General features: G+C 45.2%; 2 protein-coding genes across 4 annotated transcripts in view; both read right to left on the bottom strand.

Annotated features, from left to right (window-relative positions):
- Window positions 1-4,402, bottom strand: part of DAGLB (diacylglycerol lipase beta) — a 30,810-nt gene extending 26,408 nt beyond the window's left edge. For all 3 annotated transcript variants that reach the window (XM_082857868.1, XM_082857869.1, XM_082857870.1), the window contains exons 1-2: window positions 4,238-4,402; window positions 2,699-2,850 (exon numbers count right to left, since the gene is read on the bottom strand). In XM_082857868.1, coding sequence (XP_082713994.1) covers window positions 2,699-2,850; window positions 4,238-4,332 — 247 coding nt within the window. In that variant the 5' untranslated portion in view covers window positions 4,333-4,402. The remainder of the gene's footprint in view (window positions 1-2,698; window positions 2,851-4,237) is intronic.
- A 4,919-nt stretch (window positions 4,403-9,321) lies between these two features.
- Window positions 9,322-26,101, bottom strand: KDELR2 (KDEL endoplasmic reticulum protein retention receptor 2). The gene is made up of 5 exons (XM_082857867.1): window positions 25,904-26,101; window positions 17,155-17,255; window positions 13,820-13,978; window positions 12,483-12,735; window positions 9,322-11,364 (listed from the first exon to the last, which is right to left on the bottom strand). Exons 1-5 carry the CDS (start codon window positions 25,992-25,994, stop codon window positions 11,330-11,332), a joined length of 639 nt encoding a protein of 212 aa, XP_082713993.1. The 5' UTR covers window positions 25,995-26,101; the 3' UTR covers window positions 9,322-11,329.
- Window positions 26,102-27,740: the final 1,639 nt, after the last annotated feature.

Below are 27,740 nucleotides of genomic sequence, written 5' to 3'. Positions count from 1 at the left end.
CCCGCACGCAGCAATGAAGACCCAACACAGCCAAATAAGTAAATAAAATAAATAAATTTAAAAAAATAAAAACAAGCAGGACCTGTCTTGACTCAAGGGGCTGGAAATGCAGGGCCAGGACTGGCACCAGGGTGTCCTCTGCTTCTTAGCCCTGCCCTCCTCTGTATTCAGCTCCTCCTGGGCTGTGAGTGGAGGAGACTCAGCGGGAATTCAGCAGCTCACTCATGCACAGTGCCATCCAGAAGGAAAACCATATGCTGCTTCTGGATCTTTCCCAGAGGAGCAGGGAAGGACTTCCCTGGAACTTCCCAGGAAACTCCCTGAATTTCACTGGCCCGAATCAGGGCACATGTCCAGTCCTGAACCAACCACCCATCCTGCACCGGGCACAGGGCCGGTTTCTGTGAGGGGTGGGGGGAAGTCCTGTCTGGAGGAGGCTGCTGCATAAGCAACCCACCCACAACACCCCACACAACCGACAGATGTCTGCCGAACTGTGACGTGTGACGGTGCCTGCGGGGAGAAGCCTGAGGCATGCGGCCATCCATCCACCGCAGGGGTGTGACTGTGCCCTGACACCACCCAAAATATCTGAAGAAAAACATTTAAGGAGAAAAGGGCTTGTACTTAACCCACTATTACAGTTGTAAACCTGGTGTGCTAAACAGAATGTGCTGTGAACAGATAGGGAAACTAAATTAGATACCCTGTACCTGAAATGACACCATCTTTCAGAAAATCTGAGCTCAGTAAGAACCTCATAGTGCTAAATCCTCATCGTACACCTTTCAGCTCCTTCCTTTCCTTCAGCATCAGTACCAATGACAATCCAGACTTGGGGTCCGACAGAGAGCAAAGAACTGGGACCGTCTTTGATCCAGACCCCATGCATTCACGTTTTCAGAGGTAAACTAAAATAGCCAGGGCTCTCTTTTCTACGTTGCTGCAGTACGTGGGCATGCGCCATGCTTCTTGGTCATCCAAACCCTAAGGGCTTTTTCTCATGAAACACTCTGCCGCTAACATTTCTCTCTGTATTTCTCCCCACGAACTACCATCTATTAAGTTTCAGTCTATCGTTCCACCCTATCGAGATCTTGATTCCATCACCCAGGGTATCAGCTACCTACTCCCTCCCAGTTTCATCATCATCATCTACAATCTGTAAGCCTCCCTCCTACATCCCGATTCAAGCAGTGATAAAACACGTTGGATGGTAGCATGCCATGCAGCCCTGCCTCTGATGGATGAGTTTTCATTTACTGATGCATTTCTTTATCAGCCACAAGAGTGCTCAGCTCATCCTACAAACCACAGTAATCGACAGGGAAGGTTTCCAATGTTTTCAGACATTCTCAGCTAAACGACTGTCTGCAGAAAATGGTAACATACAGAATAAAACTATCAAGAAGAGATATAACTCTTACAACTCATTAATAAAGGACAAAGAACCCAATTTAAAATTGAGCAAAGAATCTGAACAGACATTTCTTTAAAAATAATATAAAAATGGCCACTGAGCATATGAAAAGATGCTCAATATCATTTGTCATCAAGAAAATGCAAATCAAAACCACAATGAGGGCTTCCCTGGTGGCGCAGCGGTTGAGAGTCCGCCTACCGATGCAGGGGACACAGGTTCGTGCCCCGGTCCGGGAAGATTCCACGTGCCGTGGAGCGGCTGGGCCCGTGAGCCATGGCCGCTCAGCCTGCACGTCCAGAGCCTGTGCTCCGCAACGGGAGAGGCCACAACAGTGAAAGGCCCGCGTACCACAAAAAAAAAAACAAAAAATAACAACACAATGAGATAGCATTTCATATCTACCAGGATGGCTATGATCAAAAAGTCAGATAATAAGTGTTGGTGAGGATGTGGAGAAACTGGAACCCTTATAAAGTGCTGGTGGGAGAGAAAAATGGTGCAACTGCTTGGAAAACAGTCTGGCTGTTCCTCAGGAAGTTAAACAGATTTACCATGTGATCTAGCACTACCACCCCTAGGTACATATCCAAGAGAAATAAAAACATAAGGGTATGTAAAACATGTATGCGCACGCTGAAAGCAGCCTTATCTTTAACAGCCAGAAAGTGGAAACAACCCAAATGTCCACCAACTGACAAATGGATAAATAAACTGTGGTATACACGTTCAGTGCAATACTAATCAGTCATAAAAAGGAATGAAGTGCTGATACATGCTCTAACACGGATGAACCTTGAAAACGTTATCCCAAGTTTAAGAAGCCAGACCGAAAGGCCACATCGTGGATGAGTCCACCTATATGATGTCCAGAACAGGCAAATCTACAGACAGGAAGTAGAGTAGTGGATGCCTAGGGCTGAGGGAGTTGGGGAGAAATGAGGAGTAATTGCTAGCGGGCACAGGAAATTCTTTTTGGAGTGATGAAATGTTCTGAAATTGATAGCGGGGAGGGTTGCACGACTCTCTGAATATACGATAAATCACTGAATTGTACACTTAAATGGATGAATTGTATGGTATGTGAATTGTATCTCAAAAAAGCGATTAAAAATGAAGAGGTGTTGGGAATTCCCTGGTGGTCCAGTGGTTAGGACTCCCCCACTGCAGGGGGCCCGGGTTCCATCCCTGGTCTGGGAACTAAGATCCCACAGGCTGCGCAGCCAAAAAAAGAAGAGGAGGAAGAAGCGGTGTCAAACAGAAGAGACTAGTGTTTACCTTTCATGCTGACACACACGATGGCTGACACGGTGCATATGATAACTGCCAGCAGGATGATGAGCACGATCAGGTAACTGCTGAGCAGGACGCCACCAGGACAGTCCAGTTTCCCTCTGTGCATGAGGTACAGCGTCAGGATGCCAATCCACCTGCCGAGACACAGGTAGCGTCAGAAATGGAATCCAAGGAGCCGCTTTGAAAAACACAATGGAAGGAAGGAAATGGAGTTAATACTTTCCAAAACAAGGCGAGGTTCACTTTGGAACTGAATCTTCCTCAATAACATATTTACTAAGTCAATTAAAGAGTATGGCTTTTTTTTTATTTTTAATGAGCTTTATACTTTCTATGCTTACATCATCGTTTTTATTCTGTGCCTGTTGTAATACATTTAAAGCCATAAGTAAGCAAATGTAATGTGAACTGCTAGAAAGTTGCCCCATCATGACTCCAAAGTATATACTTGATCAGTCATCAGCAAGAGAATTTTTACTTCTGTGGATTAACGACAAACGCACGTCGTAATCTGCTGGGTGTCGTACAAAAACAAGGGGATGGGAAGCAAGCTATGGAAAGATGTTCTGTGGTGAACACTGATCAACTTGAAAGGACAAGGACTGCAGACTCATAAGTATATTTTGTAATTCAGGACAGAACAACGAAAGGCAGCACCCAACAATGCAACGTCATAGTGGTTCTTCACTAGAGTTATTTCAGAATCCGGCAGGGAACCATTTCGCGAGAACGCGGTATTAGAGATTCAAGGCCAGAAGAGGAACTGGACTAGATAACTTTTTATGCTTTTGTCAGTTTTGTGATATTACATCCTTGTCTAGAAATAATAACGGGAAATGATCTCAGAAAGACTGGCCCTAAAAACTATGAAACAACTAAGAAGCAGCTCATAATTTCATGTTTTTAAATTCCTCTCCCCTTAAGAATCTACTTTTTAATAACGATGATATTACTCTTCGCTCAGACCCTCTGGGACTGACTTTCAGGCACCCAATTCCACTCCCCACGGATTCCACACTTTGAAAGACTAGAGAGAAAATGCCAGTCCTGTGTGCTCGTCGAGGGATTCAGCCACAACCGGCTCAGGAACGGCACGAACGGTATTGTTGCCATTCCTGCGTTTGGCAGACAAGATGCAGTGCGTTTCCATGCAGAACGCTGGAGCGATGTTGATGGCTGTTCCCGGCTCGAGGCAGGAGGTCCCGAGGCCACGGCTTTGGGCGGCAGCGCAGTCCCGGCGGCTCCCAGGCCCGGGTCTCGACGCCCCGGAGGGGTGCCCGTGCCCTGCAGCGCCGACGTCCCGCCGGCGGGCCCACCCCATGACGCCGGGCATGGCGTCCCCGCTCTGGGCCGCCGTATGCTGTCTGGAAATGGGGAGAGCAGCGGCACCCACCTCCTCGGGCGGTGGAGAGGACCAGGTACAAGAACGCAGGGCAGGCGACACGGTCCCTGCCCTCGACCGCCTCGGCCCCGCTCCCTCCTCCGTCCCGGCCGCCCGCTGCCCGCAGAGCCCGCCCTCACCACAGCACTCGCACGAACAGCTCGAAGACCCCCGGGAAGACCAAGTCGTCGCTGGCGATGGCCCAGCGCCGGCCGAACAGCACCATCCCCGGCATGGCGAAGTACCCGCCGCCCGGGCTCGGGCCGGCTCGCCGCGAGCGCGCTGCCACTCGGAGCCCCGAGCCCTCCGGTCTCCACCGCCGAACCGCGACTCCGCGCAGGCGCACGCTGGGACGGGTGAGGGGGGGAAGGGGGGAGAGAGAGTGAGAGGCCGAGACCGGCGCACGCGCACTGAGCTCCACGCAGCGGCCGCTGGGCCTCTGCGCCTGCGCAGGTGAGCTGACCCGGAAGACGCAGGTGGGCCTCGTAGGGACTTCGCAGGTATGAATTTTGTAGATAAGGAGTCTTCGTGACCCGAAGGGTTAGCTAGCCCAGAGACCCCCAGCAGTCAGTGGCGGATCTGGAGTTCATACCCAGGTCTGCGGGGCTGCAAGCCTATGACGAAGTTGCCCCCAGCTCCGACCGATCCTGGGGTCAGGAGTGCCTCTTTAGGACCATTCCCTGGTTCAGGGCCTGAAGCCACACGGCAGCTTTGTGCTGGGGAGTGGGGAATAACCCGATCTGCCCTCCTTCCTCCCGAGCAGGTCATAGGTTCTGACCACTTCTCAGCCCCTCCACGCCCCTCCACCCTGGCCCGAGCCCCCTTCATCGTGTACCTAACCCGGTCTCCCCACTGCTCTCCCCCACTCTGCTACCCCACCTACGGTGCATTGTCCTACAGCAGCTGGCGTGACCTTCTTGAACCGTCAAACCAGGCCCATCAGCTTAGGATTTTGCAAGGCTGCACTCCAAACCCCTAGAGAAGCTTTTCCTTGGTAGTTATACAGCATAAGTCTGTAAATGCGTGATTATCTGCCTTCCCGGGTTAGGGTTACTACTGTCTCCCTCCTTCACTCCACTGCCTGCCACCTTTTTTCCCCTGAAATACATCAAGCTTATTCTCGCCCCAAGGTTTTCAAAGTCCCCGTGTCCTTTGCCAGGGACGTTCCTCCTGCAGGTATTTCCCTGTCACTCTCTCACTTCATTCAGCCCTCAGCTCAAGTGTCACTGCCTCAAGAGCCTTCCCTGGCCGCTTTATCTAAAACAGCCCACCCATCGGTTCCCGTTCCTTTGCCCAGCTTTAGTTTCCTTCACAGCTCTTAATCACTCCCGGACATTGTATCACGTGTGTTACCGCTCTCCTCCCACCTTGAGTGTGTTAAGTTGCCTGAGCCTGGAAACCTTGTCCATCTTGTTCACTGCAATGCACATAATAGAGCACATTAAATGCACTTATTAAATACTTGATTAATGAACAAACAAACATTAAATGTCAAAATTTTCCAAGTGTGAAGAACCTTCAGTGGTCTTCTAAAGGGCAGAATTTCAGAGTTAAAAATAATAATGTTAAAAAAGAGTAATAATAATAAACTGTATTGACGGTTGTGAAAATGATACAGGGAATTGTAAACAAGGAAGTTATGAGATTTTTATAGAAAAAGAGAATCATTCAATCATTCATAAAATAAATATTTATTGGGCACTTGGTGTGGCCAGAAGTGACTTAATCAGAGAGGTCAGGGAAGACTTCCCTGAAGAAGATATTAAAATGAGATCTGGAGGAAGAGTAGCAATTAAGGTGAAAAAGGGTGATTCAGAAGTTAGAATGTTGTGCCTGTGATCACATACATTCTTTTTTTTTTTTCCAGTTTAAATAAAAGAGGGAATTTATTAGAAGAATACAGTTTCTTATGGGGACTCCAACAGCAGAAGTGGGCTAAGAGCTAGAAGGAAGCCTTTCTGGAGGACAGGTCACGTTGTAACCATAAACGTTTACTTCTGGGTTTTGCAAGAACATGAATATCCTAGAGGTCAGTCCTCCCTGCATAGTGCATAAGGGACTAGAATGTGGCTCCATTTCTGCTGGCTTTTTGATCCTTACATTCCTTTATGCTGGCTTCAAACGTATCAAGCACATGTTGGCAGATGTCTATTCATGAGCTCAGTCAGGCCTCTCTGAAAGGGCTCAACAGCTGGAAGGGCACCTCGAGTCTGTATGTGCAAATTAATTTTGCTCTCTGAAGGATGGGTTGTAGTGTAACCACGAAATTCCACTTCCGGGTTCTTCATGATCATGTAACGAAGAGAATTTCCCAGGATATCGTCCTCCTCGTGCAATACAAATGTCACACAGTGTCTATCTGTCCCAGCTGCCTGGACCATTTCCAGGGCTGTCTTCCTCTCGTCTTCAGCCACTGGGGTCTTCAATCCAGCCAAAAATAAATTAATTAATTTAAAAAAACAGTAAACAAATTTTTTTAAGGTAAATGTATTTTTTTAATTAATTTATTTTTGGCTGTGTTGGGTCCTCGTTGCTGTGCGCGAGCTTTCTCTAGTTGCGGCGAGCAGGGGCTACTCTTCGTTGTGCTGCATGGGCTTCTCATTGCAGTGGCTTCTCTTGTGGCAGACCACTGGCTCTATGCGCACCGCCTTCAGTAGTTGTGGCACACGGGCTCATTAGTTGTGGCTCGTGGGCTCTAGAGCACGGGCTCAGTAGTTGTGGCACAGGGGCTTAGTTGCTCCGTGGCATGTGGGATCTTCCTGGACCAAGGCTCAAATCCGTGTCCCCTGCATTGGCAGGCGGAATCTTAACCACTGCGCCACCAGGGAATTCCCTGTATTTTGTATGGTTCTAATCACTGCAGGTATATTCTGCCATTTCCACGTTAACAGTATTCCATTGATTGAATTAGAGCTATTGTATTTATTTATTTTTTAATATTTGTTTTATTTGGTTGCACCAGGTCTTAGTTGCGGAAGGCAGGCTCCTTAGTTGCGGCACGTGGGCTCCTTAGTTGTGGCATTTAAACTCTTAGTTGCGGCATGCACGTGGGATCTAGTTCCCTGACCAGGGATCGAACCCAGGCCCCCTGCATCAGGAGCGTGGAGTCTTATCCACTGTGCCACCAGGGGAGTCCTGAATTGGAGCTATTTTAAAACAATGTATTGTGCCATCATGTGGGTAAGTCATACAAAGCATAGACAGCCCCTTATTTAACAGTTTTTTTTCAATTTTCTATTAAAAATAGCTATTTTAAAAGTTTTTAAAAATCAACGTTAAAAAATAACTTTTGTGTTACTTCCAAATGAGATATCCAACTCAAAGCATAGCTCTTGAAAAGGTGAATGACCCATCATGACTTCTAAATGATGAAAATTTTCAAATACAGAGAAGATGTCTGATACCCAAGGACCCACCATCCGATTTAACAAGGGATAACATCCTGCCATATTTGCTTCATCTTGAATTTGGTGGTGGTGGGGAGGGAGATCTTTGATATCCTTCCCTGCTTGTTCTTTCAGGTTAATTTCACTATGTATCTGCAAATAACAGCAAGTATTCTTCAGCGATTTTTTGGCATTTCATTTTACCTTCATATTAACTTGAAGAAACTGATCTTTATTCTGTGTTTCAAACTGATTCACATCTTCCTCTATTTCTCCCTTTAGGACTGGATTTTCTTTGAGTAAACCCCTATGTTCTGAATAGGATTAATATCCTTGGATTTAATGTTTGCTCTATTGTCTGTGTCAGATGGGGGTTGGGATGGGGGCTTTTAGCCAGGTGATCTTTCCATCAGTTGGACAGTTGTTTCTCTGACCATTCTTTAAAGTCCTGAGATCTTCAGTTCTCAGAACTTGAAGTAAACACATCACTTAGTTTTAGGGCACACCAGTTTTCCTATTACAGAACTATTTATTGTCTTAGAAAACTCATGAGTAAATAGGTTCTGTATTCCCATTCCATTTTGGTAATGGAGACTCACTTTTTAAGTACCCAAGGTCACACTAGGTCAGAAATCTGGAATATTACGTTCTGGTGGCATAAAAGTATCCTTGTCATTGTTTAAAAGGACTAGTGCTATATTATGCTGCAACTTGCTTTTAAATTGCAGGGACAAATTGTTCGTGGGAATTGTTTCAGAACGGGAAGAGAATGCCCTGCTCAGCACCTGCACAAGACTCTACACTGCAAAGGCTAACCCAGAGCAGTTGGCAGGCGAGGGAGCGGTGGTTACTGGGCAGAGTGCAGGTTCCTTGGAGTTTCTACATTCAGCCACTACATGGTGAAGCACACAGGAGAAGACCCCACATGGAGCCCCAATCCAATCAGCCCTCATCAGACCTCACTGACAGCAGGTTTTACAAGGTACGGGAGTCACTTTCTGAAGATGCAAGCTCTCTAACAAGGGCAAAACTACTGAAGTCGTCAAATGGGTCAAAGGAACTCTGGCCGAACTGGTTCCAGCCGGCTTTCAAGGTAGCTGTCCCAAGTTAAGCACAAAGAAGGGGAGGGGAAAGTGGGCCCCTGAGGTCCTGAGCACTTGATGTACCCCAAGCTCTGTGCTGTGAGCTTCAGGACATGGGCTCATCTACACCTCGCAGAAATCCTGTGGCAGGAGTCTCTGCTGGTAACTGAGCGGGAACAAGGCTCATGTTAAATCCAAGGTCAGAGCTAGAGTGTGGGGGAGCCAGGACTCAACACAAGTCTGACCCCAAAGCTTGTGCCTTACCTAGCATTCCCACAAACCACTTACAATTTCTACTGAAATGGAATCTTTGCTTGATCTTTCCAGGAAACTGTCCAACCAATTGGTATCTCTGGAAAGGCTGGGCTGGATCTTCCCTAGCAGGCCTTCCACCTGCAACTTTTTTTTCTCCAGCCATTTCTCTCTTTGACCCGACTATAAAAAGCGGGGAGCCTTCCTCTTCTTCTTTTCTTTGGCCATGCTGAGCAGCTTTCAGGATCCTGGTTCCCCAACCAGGGACTGAACCCACCACAAGTGAGGCGCCGAGTCCTAACCACTGGACCACCAGGGAACTCCCTGGGAAACTAGGATGCCTGTGATTGAACTGGACAGGGAATGGATTGGTGTCTGTAAGCAGCCAACAGCCAGCAGCTTTTCAGAGTTACTTAGTGGGCAAATTTGTTAACTTTTTTTCTCTGTATGTTTACATTAAAAAAAATTCACACAAATAAAACAGCTCTATCAAAAGTATGAATTACCTGATAACCTTTATTCAGGAAGTAAGAGTAATTCTGAAACAGTGCTTCGTGAGGTGCATCAGACAATGCCTTTGTTTCCAGCGTGTGCAAGGATGCTGCCCAGTCCTGCGCTCCCCTAAGGCACCTGTTAAGATGTCATCCTGGTGGGCCACAAGATGGTGGCAGCATCTTAGCCAGCTTTACAGTTACTTGGGCAGAATGACTGAAGGAGGCACTGACACTTCATGAATCAGGTGGCGTGCAGAAGTCCCAGATCCTCGCTCTACGCATTGTGCTCTCCAACGAATGATCCCAGCCTGTGTTTGATTTACATGCACAAAAACAAGTGTGAGACCCCCACCCATCCCCAGCTTGGGCCGCAAGGAGTCTGCTCCACTTAGGACACGATTTCCTACCCTTCCTCCACACTATCAGAATCTTCCAAGGAGGATGAAAACAGAAACAAAACTAGGATGCCAGAAAGAAAGATACTCTGATACAGAAAAGCAAAGACATGCGGGGGGTCGGGGGGTGGGAATGAGAGAGAGAAAGACAGGAGGTTAAACTATGCAGTTACACTGCTTATTTGGAAAGATGTTATGAGACACACTAGATAAAAGTAAAACCCATCCAGCTCCCTTCCTCCACAAGATATTTTAATGCAGCAAGCAAGAAGACTACATCCTTCTTGTAGTAAGCACTGTTAGTATTCAACACGTTAACATTTATGGTGCATCACATAAAAACAAAGTCAAATGCTTTTGCATAAATCAAAAAAACACAGCAAACCAATACAATGGCAAAATCAGGAGGAAAATTCCAAATTTTCTAAAAAATACAGAGGGTTTTAGATTATTAAGTGGAGAACAAATGTTTGCAGCCCTATGTAGAGCTTTTGTTGCCAATCGAAAAACATAAAACCCATCCTGACATAGGATGTTCCAAAAGCCTAATTCAGAAAAAAGACAATTTCTTCTATGTTTAGTAAAATGTTTATTTAGGATGGTAACACAAGGTAAGTCACGCAAGAGCTCAGTAAAAACAAAACAAAAAACAAAAAAAAGTAAAAGGAATGGCAATTGTTGCTGCCAGTTAAAAAAAAAAGGAAATCACTTTGCTATCCAAAAGTGGTATGAAGAATCTGAGCATAGACATGGTTGTAGTAATCTTCTGTAACTATAAATTAAAGTGATAGGTAACTACTCGTGTTCCATTTCTCAGAGGAGTCCTAGATCCAAAACAATCACAAATGCTTCCTGCACCTCACGCTCAGACAGCAGGCAGCTCACAGCCCCTGCCCACCGAGCTCTTTAACAGCCTTGGGACAGTCTCAAACTGACACTTCTTAGCAGGGGAGGAGGGCAGGCACCTTTGCTGACTCCTAAATGAGACTCCATCGACATTCAGAATCTTAAAATTTTGGTAATGAAAACCGTAAGACTTGCAAGTCACCCTTACCAGCCTTAAATGTAGTGTTGTGACGTCCAAGGAAGGATTTCCACATCAGGTGGGAAGTGATTTGAACAGATGTACCAAACTGGACACAGTGTCTCAGATTTCAAACAAAGATAACTCATCTCTTGGCAAAAAAATAAATATAGTGGAATGCAAGTTTGATAGATGGAGGAATATATAATCTACCAATTGTCAAGGAGTATGATTTCATTGCAGACACAAAGAATCAACAATTTCAAAGAATTTAAAAACAAGTTTGCACTTATTCCTCACAAAATCTTCACTTTTGCAACTATCCCAATTGAAGCTACACACTGACTTTATTAATACAGCATTAAGTTTCTTTGTGTAAAAAAATCTTTGTACATAGTAATAAAAAAAGATAAGGCAAGATGCACTGAACAGAAACCTTCTGGTTCTTTCCCTCTGGGTTCTTACAGAGCCATAGATGACTATCTGCAACAAAAGAGTTAAGTTTCTGATTTTCCATATGAAGCATCTTGTGCCTTTGCTGTGGTAAGAATTCTGTCCGAGCACCCTGAAGGACAGATGCTGGTCATGGTCTTTGGCACTTACGCTGGCAGACTGAGCTTCTTTCCCTTGAGTACTAGAATTTTCAAGAGAGGGAGAAAAAAACAAAAGGTTACTGATCCTGACAAGCTTACAGTTTCCTCCTTCCCATTCCCAGAAGTCTGTCATACAAGATACTACATAGTAAGGTCCAAGGAAATAAGCTTCTGGCAACCAACAGGCGTCTGATTTTGGTGTCAACAAACAAAGCCCTCTGAACTATGGAAGTGTCATGCACACACAGACCGGAATTTTCTTCATGTATCTGGATGCCACAGCAATTGAATTTAAAAATAGTAATTCAATTGAAATTGTCACTAAATTCACAGCAGCTTTTTTTTATCATGACTTTCTTCCCTAATTAACATGTACTGAAATATAACTGTTATGATATTTTGGATGTTAAAAAAGGAGATAAGATACATATGCCCTTATAACTAGCAATTCCACCATTAGGAATTTTATTGCATAGCCAGGATTCTTAGCCTGGGATCTGTGGTTGGGTTTCAGAAGCTCCTGAATTCCCTAAAACTCTACGCATATATTTGTGTGAATATGTCTAACTGTGCATTTTTTTCTCAGCAAGGACCACGGCTTTCATCAGATTTTTGTGACGTTCACACATCCTCTATTCATACAAATGCAAAAATATACACATACAAGGATGCTGAGATAAGCACTGGATTTTTAAGCCCAAACACCCATGAACAGGGGGCTGAGTAAGTAAATTATGGTAATCCACATAATACTCTATCGCTATTAAAAATTATGTAGATGTCTGGGAAAAAGAGCAGATTATAGAATAACATGTTTAGTTGAAATCATGTATCATTAAATGATTACATTTACTGAAGCATTAACAATGATTATCTCTGAGTGGTAGGATTCTGGGTGATTGTTTTCAGAATTATTAGTTCTGACTGATTTTACAATGAAAACGTGTCATTGTAGAAAACAATAAAGTTATAGAAAAAGAAAAAGAAAAAAAGCCTGACAACCCTGACCGAGAATTTAACTGGACAGTCATTAAAAGGTTCCTCTGAAGCCAGTTCTGCTTTCTGAGCAAGTGTCAGATTAGGAGCATGCGAGGCAAGGAGAGCCCCTAGAAGAACACACGGCCGTACAACAAGGCTGGCAGGACGCAGCCCAGTGTACCTTTTGTAATGTACAAGTAGAAGAAGTCGCAGTACAGGATGGTCTGGACAACGCCGGCCACCACAGCGATGAGGTCAAAGAAGCCCTCAAAGTAGAAGCGCCAGATCCAGTTGACAAGATACAAAGCACGGTAGAGGCCCAGGAAGAACAGGTAGTGGGTGGTGATGGTCTCGGCCTCCCCGGTCTTGCTGATCATGAAGAGCTGTGGTAGGATAGCCACTGACTCAAGGTAAATGGAGAAGGTCCACAAAATCTGTAAGAGAAACAGCACGCTTTGGTCAGCATCCAGTGCCCGCCGTGAGTTCACAGGAAACACTCTTGCTTTACTGTGAAGTAGCACAGAGTGGGGAATCTGGCATCAGAGCCCAGGCCAGAGTAGCTTTGCAATTTAATAAATCACAGAAACTTCAGCCACAGATAAAAGGCACGGACGCTCCCAGTGACAGGCTGGACAACCTGCACAGCTCTACCTCTTGGACTTTCATCACCTTGTCTCTCCAGCGTTGCGTTCTTCAATTTTCTGGGACTCTACGTATGTGCTGCTTCTCCTGCGTCAGCTTATCCCACTCCGAATCTAGGGTCCCTAATTTCTGCTTTCTGCCAGGGTTGACAAGACTGATGACTGGGTCCTTCCACTCCCTCACTGCTGTTTTTCCTCACCAACTGGGTCTCCTTTCCAGGCTATTTAAATCGTCTCACTATTTTTCTTATCATTCAGGCTCTTTTAGCATGGTTAAATCAAAGGGGTAGGAAGTCAGAGCTGTAATCATGCAAACTCTCTGCCCAACACAGCACTTCATTCACGATGACGAAAGGAGGACTTGTGAGTAGTCCCTGAAGTGTTTCAAAACCCAGGCGCTCCCTGTACCATCAGATGACCACCGTCAGTGCGGTAACTGAATCAAGCCCAGGACGCTCAGGGGTGGGCGGAGCGCATAGGAGCGCTGGGGCACCACGCTAACTGCGCTTCCTGAAGACGAGGACTGAAGCAACGCTGCTTAGATGATTCGCAGACGGCACCAATGAGCGAAGCCCGCGCACGAAGAGTGGGAGCGGGGAGAAGACCGTGTGCTTCAGACACTCGGACAGGCAGCGCACTGTGCTTGGAATCACAGAAGCCAAGTTTATGTTCTAAAGGAGAGTCAGAGACACCCAAAGAGGTGTCTAACCTGGGTGCTTAATTCCTGCCCACGATTTATTTACACCAAACCATGTATGTCTGCCAACCCACCGCCCCGCCCCGCCAAAAACCAAACCAAAACAGAACCCCATTACCTGTAAACAGGTCTATTTCCCTAGGGAACCAGACAGGATTACTAAATAGCCTCTTAACTAACCTCAAGAGGAGAGAAGTCATGATTGACTAGAAACGAGAGGCCTCCCACAGGGACCACCAGAAACTCCACTCGGAAAGTATCATGATTTCCATCGTAGGTTGCCTTAAATTTCATGTAGATCAGGTACACTGTGGCATAGGAGCAGGCAATGTAGATAAGCTACAAGGAAAAAAAAATACTGGGTCATCAATATCTTAAAATTGCTCACACTCTCTTGGCTGTCTACATCATCCATATGTATACACACACACACACACACACACACACACACGTATGTGTATATATATATTTTTTTAAATTTAAAATACATACTTTTTTGGGATATACGGTTCTATAAGTCATATAACCACCACCACAATCAAGACACAGACCAGTCCTAACACCTCCACCACCCCAAATTCCCTCATGCTGCCCCTGCAGAGTCAAGCCTTTCTCCCAGCCTAACCTCTGGCAATCACTGATGAGTTCTTGGTCCTTGCAGTTTTTGCCTCTTCTAGAATTCCATTCCATAAATAGAATCATAACCATATGTCAACTTTAAGATCAGCTTCTTTCAGTTAGCATAACGATTTGAGATCCAACTGTGTTGTCATGTGTATTAAGAACTGGTCCCCCCATATTTCAAAGCAACAGCCCATGTCTGGGTGCCACAGCTGTTCATCCACCCAGCAGTTAAAGGACAGGTGGGTTGTTCCCAGCTTGGGAGATGGTGGGTAGAGCTGCTGTGAACATTTGTGTACAGGCTTTTGTGTGAACGTAAGTTTTCGTTTCTCTTGGGTAAATACCTACAAGTGGGATTGCTGGATCATACGTTAAGTTTAACTTTACATAAGAGACTGCAAAGAATGTATTTTTAATCTCATTTTAAACTATTAGATAGTAGCTTTAGAAAAAAAGTGAACGGGAAGTTCAATGCAGTTCAAAACCAAGGCACTTCCTTACAGCATGAAGATATTTCTGAGCTAGTGCTTTATCTAAAGATAAGATAAACAATGTAACTCATGTTAAACTTTGCAATGATGGTTTTAACTTATATATTGCTGCTATGAAATTTTGCCTGGTAACATAACAAAAGCAAAACCAAACTAAGTGGTAATTTGTAAAACACTGCTGCCTACATGTTCGTCTTTCACATTCAAAAGGTAAAACACTATATATTCATCTGAACCCAAGGAAAAGTCTGATATTCTGAAATTACACCAATTTTCAGACTGCAGAATTTTAGGCTCAAGAAGCAAACGGCAATTCCAGCCTATAAACATAGACAACCAGGATGTCAGCCGCATGGCCTGGTGCCACTTCTCTCCAGGAAAGGCAACTTGTGAAACCTGATTATGAAAACATTTGGGCAAAACAACTTCAGAGAAAAATGAGCAAGCATCCAGTCCACACACACTTAAAAACAAAACAAAACAAAGACCTAAACGGTCCCTGGCATCTTATCATGAAGTTACATTTGCAAATAAACAGTCAACACAACGTCAATATTAAAATTGTTGATGATACCCACACACCAAGAAGTAACACACACACTCCCCTCCCCAATGCAAAATCAAGGAAGGTCAATATCTTATACTGTGAGTTCTCTCCACGTGAAAATATATGCACGTATGTATATGAATAAAATAACATATAATCCACATGTATAAACAAAATACACACACATCTATGTACAGAGCCCCCCCCCCCGAACATCCTGTGAAGGCACACGGTGGCCGGGGGTCCCTCCCCAGCCCCACTCCTGCAGCCAGCCCAGACTGCGCCCATAAAGGCTTAGCAGCCACTGGGAAAAGCAGCTGCTTTTCTCCTCTCACCAGTGCTTGGCATTTAAAGTAAAAAGCTATGAGCACATAAAACTTGGCTCTCACTGCCCTGATTTTCAAGACATTATGTTTGGAAGCAACAATTAAGCAAGTAAGGATTCCTCTGAAAGCTAGGCGTCCTGGGGGTAAGGGGACTCTCACTCATACACTTCCAGTATCTACAGTTGTAACTTGCCTGCACAGCAAGCAAAGACCTAGGCTTTCTGTTTTGGGCAGCGCCATGCAGCTTGTGGGACCTTAGTCCCCTAGCAGGGATCGAACCCGGGCCCCTGGCAGTTTGGCGGTGAAAGCGCAGAGTCCTAGCCACTGGACTGCCGGCAATTCCTGGACCTAGCCATTTTTAAGGGAGCTAATTATTTCCTGATAATGACGCTCCCATCACTTAGTAATAAAGAATGGAATGATTACAGGTAACTCAAATTTGCTTCTTAGTAAAGACCACAGGCTCAAATATTGCTTTGTCTACTTTGACCTGTGCTTATAAAAATGCTTTTGAACACAAAGTGTTGGGGGGAGTTGCTTTAAATACCATACCCATGGCTTTAAACATTGCTTCCCTGGGTACCAATAACCAAGTGCCTACCACAGTGCCCAGCACGCAGGTGCGGTTAAGCATTTGAAGAATGAATGAATGAAATCAGACATCCTTTACACATGCTGAGAGCCCCATACTTTCCTTCATGGCACCAATCACACACTGCAGTCATCCATTTAGTGCTGCTATGATAGTCTGCTCTCCGCTGCCAGACGGAGTGCTGCTTGCTGTCTGCCCCACCCTCACTGCGCCCTGGTGGTGCTCACCAAGTGTGAGGTCAGTGCCTGAGGGAAAGAACTGAGGCTGCCGTAAGCGTGGAGCGCGTACCACCAGTGGCACACAGGAGGCTAGGTGGTATACAAACATTTTGTATTTTGAGAGCTATACATTTGTTTTCATGCGGGGATATATGACACCAAAGGTGTCATGGATACTAATACTTAGGACAAGTTAAAAGGTTTAAAATCTATATTAAGTAAATTACGGTGCAGCTGTTGCTTCAGCACAGCACAAGTGACACCCAGATGGCACAGCCCGGCCCTCCCAGAGCAGCAGGACAAGGCTGTGCGGCGAGGAGCCCCGGCTTTCGCTTCTCGCTCTGAACCAACTTGCTGGGTTTCCCAGGGAGTCTATAATTTCCCACTGCTTGAAAACATGATAGTCACCCCTCTTTCTTATAAGGTTTTCAAGAGCTTTAGAACTTTATCATAGTTGAGGAACTTAAGACTAAGAAATCTCTAAGTGTGAAGCACTTTCATTAAATAGATACTGCTTTGATGTTGGAAAAAATTATGCCTAAAGGTAACTATTCCTTGTTATATGTACTAGGTGGTCTAAAAGTGCCTACATCAAGAACAGCATATTTAGACATTATTCTTGAAGATGTTTAATTAAGTGCACAGGTGACATAAATTTAACAGTTTCCATAGGTCTGTGAATTACGGATAAAATACATTCCACTGGATGCCACACCATACCTTCATAGACGTATTATATAATGAAATAAATGAAGTAAAAAGATCCAGGTAACGAGTTGTGAAGACCAGTGCAAAGAGAAGCTGGCTTTTCCCAGAAATACCTAAAGAAACAAAAGGAAAGCATTAGAAATGCCTCCAAGAGCTTTATGATTTTTGTAGACAACACCGTGCAGGAAACGCAGGAACGTGGGACACCAGGGGTCAAGGCTGATGGTCGGGATGACTCTAAATAAATGACAGCAGTTTCAGGTTTTCTTTCCCTTAACATTCTTGAACATAACCATTTGGGAAGGTTCTAACAACTTTTCTGTCTTACTATGATGGGTGACCATAGAAAGTGACTTAATTATGCCAGCTCCAATATACCAGGATGTGCATTGTTCAAATGCACATTAAACTTCTCAAATATGTCTAAGCAGGAAGAAATTTATTTCAAAAACCCTGCTGTTACTTAGTGTTGTAACTTGTCTGTTACCTTTAGCATCTTTCCATTTTAAAACAATGTCTCGTGGTGACAAATCTTTCGAGGATGGAGCTGGAATCTACCTGGATTAAGGAACCCTGTGGGGGACAGTGTTTCAGGGCAGAGTTTGAGCAGTAATCCTCCTGGATTGGCCTCCCAAGGTGACTTCTTTTGTGAGGGCAGCATTTACTTGGGACAGGTTAAAAACTTTAAAAAAAGTTCTCTTAGAGGAATCACACAACCAATTTCGGACTCACATAAAAATGCTCCTGGATGCTATGGCAACAAGAGGGTGGGAGCCTGCTAGTCCCCCAAAGAGCAGTCTTCTATTGATTTCACATTTTGAAACTGTTTCTCCCTCCAGAGCACTGTTGTGGCACATGGAGACACAGCCGGGGACATCTAGTAGATCAGGTGGAGTGTACCCGACATCGGGATTTGGCCAAATATTTGTGTGACAACAGACTGTGAACTGTGGGTTTCAGAGGTTGGAGAAAGAGCGAATTCATTAAGGAAACGGAGTCTTACTAGGTGTCAGAACCGGCCCAACCTCACCTACATTGCAAACTTCACACCATCAGACATTTAAGCAAGTTTGTATTTAGCAGAAATGTCACTGCAGCCAAATCATTAGCAATATTCTTCCAGAATGTGAAAATCACATTGTTTTAAATGATATTTTACAAACAACACTACTTTACAAAACAATTTTAAAGCCTGTTGAAGCGAAAAGCCTGGATCTAAAAATGTTACTTTCTACACATGCATAATTGCAGTTCCAACCTATTCACAAAAATACCTAAATAGAAACCGAAGAAAAAGTTGACTCTATCCCTCTGGATCCATCAGTAGTAACCAATTTCAAGCGCCAAAGGTGGAGATACAGATAGTCAGCCTGTCCCTTCTAGTCTTTTCTCCAGTAATAGGGACTTTTTTTTCTTATCAAAGATCAGTGTTCCAAAGGAGAAACAATGAGGCTGCCATTGACATAGAGAAGACGGGAGAGAGAAGACAAGATGGGGGAAAAAGGACAGGGAGCATGCAGTTCACGTTTGGTGATTGTTGAAGCCTTGAGTGAGAAATTTCCAGTTCATTTTCTATACGGTTCTTTCCAATATTTTAAATAAAAAATTATGGAATACACATGGGCAAATTTCGTTGTGCAGGGTCTACTCTAATGCCCCCATTCTCAGCACCCCTATACTAAACATCAGGGACTGTCATATTGCTTTTGCCACTCCCCTTTGGGACCCAATTCACATCACTTCCTCTGGGAAGTCGTCTTTGAAGACACCCTCCCTCATTGCTGTTTATTCATTCAGCAAGTATATACTGGGAACTACTTCATGCCAGCTGCTGCCCTAGCTCCTGTTACAGTGCTTATAAATACACTGTGATTACCTGGTTGCCTGTCTCCCTCTCCCCCAAACCCCCACCAGACACAGAGATCTCCGAAGGCCGGGGTCATGCCTTATTCCACTTCGTGTTCTCTGTGCTGAGCACTGGGCCTGACACACAGCAGGGCCCAGAAAATACTTGCTGAATGAATGAGCAAATGGAAAAAAGAAAATGCAATTCATTTTATTTTCATGACATGGGGGTAAGCTCTCATTTTATGGTATTTTGGGGTAACACTTCCAAAGAGTTTCTAAGTTATACTGTGTCTCTATGACTGTAAATAGGCGACATGCTCTGGGCTCTGCCCTAATTTACTGCCAGCCAGAGGGTGGGGCAGAGGAGCAGGGGACAGGCAGCGAGTGGCCTGCAGCTTGTCCCGTGGTGCAGAATCCATGCAGGAACCGCCATGCTGGAAACCTGAGTGTGCTTACACAGTTTTACCCTATTCTTCCTGGCCTGGGATCCTGATTAGCAGGTAGCAGCTTTTCCCTTTAAAACAGAAAAACTGTTCTGTCTTCCCGGGAAGGCAGGGATCCCAGCTGAAGACAGATCAGGCAGGGGCAGGAATCTCCTTCCAGGGGGAATACTTGCTATTCGCCAGAGGGGCTCCCACGGTCAGTTTCTGTGTTGAGACCGAAGCATGCAAACGCTATCGGTAACGAGCTCTCAAGAACACTCACTCTAAATGTTTCTGTAACAGCCACATCCCCATACCAAATGCACCAAATACCCAGAGTAAGGAGTATAGCTTGTAAAATGGAAACCAGTCATTAAACTTAACACCATTCCTGTCTTTTCCCACTGGGCCAAGTTAAGTTTAATAAAAGCCTACAACTAAATACTCCACTGTATGTTACTTTAAATTAAGCTGGTTAAAAGCTGCACTTCTCATATTCCCATTGTATTTATAGAACAAAGCCCTCAACCAGAAAGAAAAGTGTTCAATGAATTATTTTTGTCCTGGCAACAGCTGGGATGCAACCAAGCACTGTAGGTCAGACTACCAGGATAATCTGCACGGCCGCATTCACCAAGGGTCCCAGGCACCATGCTCTGCCCCATTGTCTCAAAGGATCCAGATGCTCTCCTAAAGGCCATTAACTTACCCTGGAACCAGGAGCCCAACAGTCAGCACCTGACTCATAACACAGCTCTTGGGACTTGGGGAAACAGAGGCTTTGGAGCCAGAAGGTTTGGGTTCAAGCTCAGCCCTTGAATGCACCAGGTAAGTTAGGGCCCATTACATTCTTGGCCCCCCTAAACCTCACTTTCTGCAGCTGTCAAATGGGGACAAATTATGCCAAATTGTGGGACTACTGGAAAACGTGGTTTTGACTGTACCTGCCATGCTGCAAATGCTCAATAAATGACAGCTATTACTATGTATCGCTTTGCCATCTTTTCCTGTTTTCAGAGAAATCCATGCTATTTTATTAAAAATAACAACTGGACTAACATACATGGAATAAAAATCAAAAGGACCTTTTTAACACCCCTCCCACCTCCATTTTAAGTGCAATGTTCCAGGCTTTTTGTTAAAGCCGCTTTCCATATGTGTATTTATATGTGTACCCACACGTTTGCCCCTTAAAATGGGGCCATACCATCTCTCGCTTTACAATTTGCTCTGTTAACTCAGTGTTTCAGATATACCTTCTCCTGTTAATACTTCTGGCTCATTCTTTTTAATGGCTGCATAGTGCTCCACAGTGTCATTTGTGTGACCCTTCCACTAATGGACATTTGGGTTGTGTACAATTTTTGTTCTTATAAAAACATCTTTGTATCTATAAACAGTGTTTTGTATTTATTTATGTACAACAAACATCTTTATACCTATATATAGTTTGTTCACATATATGACAATTTCTGTAGTTCAAATTCCCTAGAAATGCTGGGATAAAATAAACACTTTGTTTTGAAATACTGTCAAATTTCCTCTACATAGGCTGTGCCAATTTACATATTCCTTAACACCAGATGAGAACACGCCTTACTTCACACCCTTGCCTACATTAGATCTTGTAAACCTCTGACTTTTTCCCACCCAGAAGCAAATCATGGCATGCACTGCTATTTTAATATCCAAGTTCCTAACTACTAGTGAGGCAAGGCATTCTTCCATGTTTAACTGGCCTTCTGTTATTCTTCTGTGAACTGCCAACATTGCCCATTTATCTATCAGATTTTTTTTTTAATTTGTAGGAGTATTTTATTATGGATATTAACCTTTTGTCACTTAGATATATTGCAGATTACTTCTCTCAGTTTATCATCTTTTAACTTTGATGATATTCTGAATTAGTAAGTTAATTTGGGGAGACAAATCATCTTGCTTCCTCACCAGCCTGCCTGGTCCTATCCAGGACATTGGTATGAACATATATTCAAGGTCACCTTCTATGTCCATGAGCAAAGTTTCATACTTTTCCTCATAGAGGTCTTATACCCTCCTTGTTGGGAAATTAAGGGAGCCTTCCCTAGGGTCTTGCCACTTCACATCCATAGGATTTACTGCCTATATGGTTTGATACCCTGTGTTTTTATCTTTTTATATATGTCTTATTATTTCAACTAAATTGCAGCTTTCTTGAGAGCAGAAACTTTGACAGCAACAAGCTGCTGCTCTGGACTGTGTCCCCAGTGCCTTGCACATGGTGGGTGGTCAGTAAGTGAGAGCAATGATTACTCACAAGACTGGCACTCAAAAGAACAACGGTGACAGCTGCTGCCAAGGGGGAGCTGGGAATGTGAGGCAAAAGCTTCCTGAAGTACTCAGTGACAATAAAAGAGGAGGTCTTTTCCATGCGCTTCAAAAATATAAACTGTCACAGCAAGGACATACTGTATAGCACAGGGAACTATACTCAGTATCTTATAATAATCTATAAGGGAAAGATTCTTAAAAAGAATATATATGTATACACACACACACACATATATATATGTATATATATATGAATCACTTTGCTGTACACCTGAAACTAAAACACCGTAAACCAACCACACTTCGATAAACAAACAAAAAAAAAAAAACAAAAAGAGGGGAAAAAACTCCCCACATCTGGAAAAGCAACTACAAAAATCAATCAATCAATCAAAATACCAGACACTGCGTACTACTTAAGACAATTTAAGATGAAATATATTAAAACCTAAAACTTCAACACATTTAAGAGCCAAGAAAATGGCTGCTTTTTGTAAATTAGATACATTCATTGCAAAAAAACTATCTCCTAATAAGTCCAAAATATAAAGGTAAATATATATATATACATATACACACACACACACACATATATATATAAACTGTCCAACTACAAGCAATGCAGGGACACTGTACATTACAGTCATCTTCAGGAGAATGAAAAGTCTGCAACTTACATGACAACAGCTAACAATCTAAGCAATAGGTGGAAGAGGGAAGGGGAGGACTAGGGGACGATGGCTGGGAGCCTTGGAGCTCAGAACTCCACTAGTACTTTAAGCACAATAGATACAGTACTAATAATAACTATCAGCCTACAGGAAAATGTAGATAGGAAATCCTTCACCTACAAACCAAGGCTTGTTCTCCCAACACTACCCAGGTCAGTGTTGAAGACAATAAAGTGACAACTTGAGCATACTGTGCATCCAGCTGCAGTCATAGTTCAGGAAGATGAGGAACTCACACTTCATTTGGGTACCCCTCTGTCATGACAACGGCAGACACCGGAGAATGCCAGTTCAAACTAAACCAAGATCAACTCCCCTGCCCTCACTTTAAAATAGGTCCTTTAAGGCAGTTGTTCAAGAAAACAGAATCTTCCTCACTCACCTGTCTCATCCCTTACCCTAAGGAGAAAAAGCCCCGTGGTTCTATAGCTGCAGCTATGTTTGTTTTTATTTATTTGTTTGTTTGTTTATTTATTTATGGCTGTGTTGGGTCTTCGTTGCTGCACACGGGCTTTCTCTAGTTGCAGCAAGCAGGGGCTACTCTTCGCTGCGGTGCGCAGGCTTCTCACTGCAGTGGCTTCTCTTGTTGCGGAGCACAGGCTCTAGGTGTGTGGGCTTCAGTAGTTGTGGCACGCAGGCTCTAGAGCACAGGCTCAGTAGTTGTGGTGCATGGGCTTAGTTGCTCTGCAGCATGTGGGATCTTCCCAGACCAGGGCTCGAACCTGTGTCCCCTGCATTGGCAGGCGGATTCTTAACCACTGCGCCACCAGGGAAGTAGCAGCTGCAGCTGTGTTCAAAACAAATGCCAAAATCCTAAAATGAACCCCAATACCAGTATTTTCAAAGTGAGAAACACAACCTGAATGTACACGTCTCCTATTTTAGTTGAGAACCTCATATCAAATTCTTACTCTTTCAAAAGTCTCTAAACAACTTTAAATTAGGATGGAAAAAACAAGGCAGTGAGTCAAATTCAGACTTTAATTCTCAATAAACGATCTTGATGATTTTGATTTTTACAAGGCCAGGAAATCTCACATATAAGAACTGAAATGATCCTAAGTCTGATAAAGAGGATAGTTTAGTAACTATTGGGATACTGGGCAAATGCACACAAACTTAACTCACCTATTCACCTTCCTTATTATTTTGGCTGAAGTATTTTATATTTTCCTAAATGCTCCTAAATCTCCCAAATGAGAACATTTAAAAATGTTCTAAATGAATATTTTAAAACAAACAAAATAGCAAACCTCCTTACTTTCTCCTATTACTCAAGGTTCCCTTAAGAATTCTATATTCAGCATTGCACTAACTTCTCCCCAACATCTTAGTTTAGATACACATTTAGGAGATCGCGTGCTTCAACATTTAATGACTTGACAGAGAAGGGGATTCTGAGGAACATATGAAGGATAAAGAGATTCATACAAAGATTTTGGAGCAAAAATAAAGATTAACAGTAACATTTTCTGGTGGGGGGATGGGCAAAATGGGTGAAGGTAGTCAAAAGGTAAATCCTGGGGATGTAACATACAGCGGTTAACTGTAGTTAGCAACACTGTATCATATGTTTGAAAGTTGCTAAGAGAGTAGATCTTCAAAGTTCTCATGGCAAGAAAAAAATGTAGCTATGTGTGATGATGGGTGTTAACTAAATTTACTGTGGTAATCATTTCACAATACACATATCAAATTTCTACGCTGTACACCTAAAACTAATAAAATGTTATATGTCAATTACAGCTCAATAAAGCAGGGATAAAAAATAACATTTCTGGAGTGCAACAGAAAATGTCCTAAACTACTCACCTGAATAATTTTGAATAATTTAAAACAAAATTGTTCAGGCCAAATAGATATTTATTCAAATCCTTAATTGTGAGTTACTGATCACCTGTGTTCCAACCCTGGCGCTAATTTTCTCACCTCCCTGAGCCTCAGTTCCCTGGTCCACGGAATGGGGGCAACAGCACTCACCTCATAAGGTTATTTCAAGGACTACACGGGATAAGCCATATAAGGTCCTTAGCTCACTACCTAATACATAGCAAGCGTTTAAATGGCAGCTATCACGATCGCTGAAATTACTTCGCTGTCTTCGGAAATCATACAACTGAACCTCTCAGAACTATACATAAATTGAGAGATCACCTCCAAGCCAAACACACCAGCTTCAGTACATGGACTTTGTAACATCCACTTTGATTGCTCAAAGGTCTTTTTTGGTTTTGCTTACTTCCTGGATTTCAGCTATGTTCCAGGGAGACAGGTGAGGCCTGAAGACAGCAGCCAAAGATGTGGCGTTCCTTGACAGGTGAAAATATTTAGAAATCAGTCAGGTAAATGGAATCTCTGCCACCCAGGTCCTTTGGGACCCCATCTTTTACCGTCTCTGCAAAAATTAAGCTCTTTAATTCATCAAACGTTATTATACTAAGGCCATGGCATCAAAAATATGTTTAAGGAAGACGCTGTAATTTTAAGAAATCATTTAAAATTCGCCATTCTTAAGCTTTTAGGGTTTATGAAATGCAAAACCCCGCAACTACTAGCCGGTAAAGATTTGTCTCACTGCCTCCCAGCAGTGTGAGCATGAAATGTGTACTCCAGAGGAGCGAGCCGCCAACTCACTGGTGACGTGGAGTGAGGAATTACAGGAGACCACACGAGACCTCGGCGGTACCCGGCGCCGCGCCGCAGGTTGAAGAGAACCCATTATTAGATGAAGGCACTCGGAGTTTGACAAACTAGATCGTCCCTCAAAGCAGCATTAACTGCCCCAAGAAATTCGCTTAGAGACGTCCCCACACCCCCTCCCGTGGCAGGCGTGATCCTGGACCCGAGAGCTGGCGTGTTAGAGCAGGACTCTACGGACAGGCCTGCCCGGACACCCTAACGTAAAGGCCAGTCCTCGAAGGGGCAGGGTGGGGAGCAGGGTGACCTCTCCCCACACCAGCCCCACCTACCGGGCTGGGTAGTCTGCCACGTCAGGCCGAGCCGCCGCCGTCCTGCCCATCCTCCTCCCGCGCGTCCCATTGATTCGCGGGCTCTCCGCACCTCGGGACCCCCAGAACAGGCGCTCGGAGAAGCGCCCACTAAAGCCGCGGGCGGAGGCCGCGCCTGCCGGACCCCCGCACCCCCATCCAAACTTTTCAGAGAGAACAAGGCCCCGCGCTGTCCAGTTGGCGCCTCCCCCGCTCCGACGGCTCAAGTTCGCGAGCCGACCAAGTGCAGAGCTGGGCCCAGCACCGCGACACCTCACCCCGGCCTGAGCTTCCACCCCGAGGGGCCGCAGGCTCCCCCCGGGCCCCGCCGCCCGCCAGGCCGGCCGAGGGGGTGTGTCGGGCCGGCGCAGGCCCGCGGGCCGTGGGGCAGCCGAGGTCGCCTGGTCCTCCCAGAGACCCGGCCCCATGCCCGAGCCTCTCCTGGGCCTCGTCCGCCGCTTACCGGCGCAGGAGCGCGTCTTCCAGATCTTCAGCAGCAGGATGACGATGGCCGCCAAGTGGGACAGGTCCCCGGTCAGCCGGAAGATGTTCATGGCGGCGGCGGTCTGCGCGGCGGCCCCAGGCTCCGCGGCTCAGGCAGCGGCGGCGGCGGCCACAGACAGGAAGCTGCGAAGATGGCGAAAGCGAGCGCGACGTGGCCAGGGACGTGGCCGAACTGCCGGCGCGCGCGCGCGGGGCAGCTTGGGAGAGCGGACGGCCGCCAGGCCCCGCCCCTTCCCCGCCCCTTAAAGGGGACGCTTCGGGAGCAGACCGGGAGGGCGGGCAGGCTCCGGGGGCCCCCTACCCAGGACCCCGACTGCTTGCGAACTTCCCCCTGCCGGGTTTCCGGCGTCCCCTCGGGTGCCAGCGATTTCCTTTAATTTTTGAAATGACACTCTCTTGTGGGGGATTTTTTCCCCCTCCCACTGATCTTAAGAGCTCTATAGGCTTACTGTATGAAAAAGTATGAGGAGGGAAAAATTAATGTGATTGCATCACTCAAGATAAGGTGGATATTGGGGTTTCGGGGAGGGTGCGGCTTATGCCGGGATCTGAAGATTTTACCATTCTGGGGACTCTCTTTGACAAAGAGTGTGCAAAATTAGGTAGAAAACGAACATTTCTGTAGGATGTGAAAATAAATCACAAGAAATTACTAACGGAACGAAGCTGACGAACAGGATACGCTGCATAATTTGCGGGGCCCAGTGCAAAATGAAAACGTGGGTTCCCTGATTATTTAAATGCAGGAAAAAAAAAACCTGCTGCTAAAGGTTCTAAAATGTAAACCTTTTCCCTTTATTTTGCAGTCTCTCTCGACTTGCTTCCTGTTCTCTGTTTCATGTCATTCTAAGTAAAGAAAAAAGAAAATGTTAAACTATGATCATGAATTTTACCGTTTGTCTTTACATAGAGCCATGTCAGTTTTGAATGCAAATATCAGAGCATTTAACACGGGTGCGGAATCGCTGAAAGTGTAATTTGTATTTTATGGCTTGTGCATGGAGGGCGCCTGGAGTTGGCCAGAAGAGATGAACACAGCCCAGACCCAGGAAGGTTGGAAGGAGGAAAAAGGGGCCCCCAGGGACAGTGGAGGCCAAAGGAGCACATCTTTGGGCGTGGGATAAAGGATGGGCCAGTGCCACTGCTCCAGTGAGCCAGGGTCTTGCCCTGGACTTGGCTGGAGGACCAACATGGGCCTGATGGCTACTGGTTCCCTCTCCCTCCAGCTGAGCTTGCTGGGGCAGCGAGGTGAAACCAGGCACCTCCCCTTACCATCCTCTACCACCTCAACCCATGGCAGAGGGCAACATCAAGCGTATTGCAACCTCGGTGCCAGGATACATGAGGTACCTGGAACAGGGGTGGGCACGAGGCTAGCGCCTGCCAGGTTGGCCGCTAAAAGGTGGGACAGCCATCACCATGTCCTGCTCAGAGAAGCCGCAGAGCACACGAGCTCAACCCCACCCACTCTGACCCACATTGCACCTGCACCCTGGCCCCCACGTAAGCAGAAGATGCAGCGGTCACTGGGCAGGAGAGAGAGGAGGAGGCCGGGCTCCCAGGGCACAGGGGAGCAGGCACGCTGAGGGACAAACGACCAGGAGCCAAGACTCCAAGTCTCCGTTGCATGTGCCATTGTCTCATGGGACCTCACTTGCAAAACATAAATCCAAAGGTAAAATTATTAAGAGTTTGAAGAAGATGAGGGTAGAGCATTATGCCTTGATTATGGGACCTTCTGTCCCTGTGAAAATGCATGAAGTCAGCCCTTCCAACAGATACCACAAACAACACTA

This window comes from Leucopleurus acutus (genome assembly GCF_964270905.1).
Source record: "Leucopleurus acutus genome assembly, chromosome: 16".
NCBI classification, from domain to species: Eukaryota; Metazoa; Chordata; class Mammalia; order Artiodactyla; family Delphinidae; genus Leucopleurus; species Leucopleurus acutus.
This window is presented reverse-complemented; position numbering and strand designations above follow the sequence as displayed.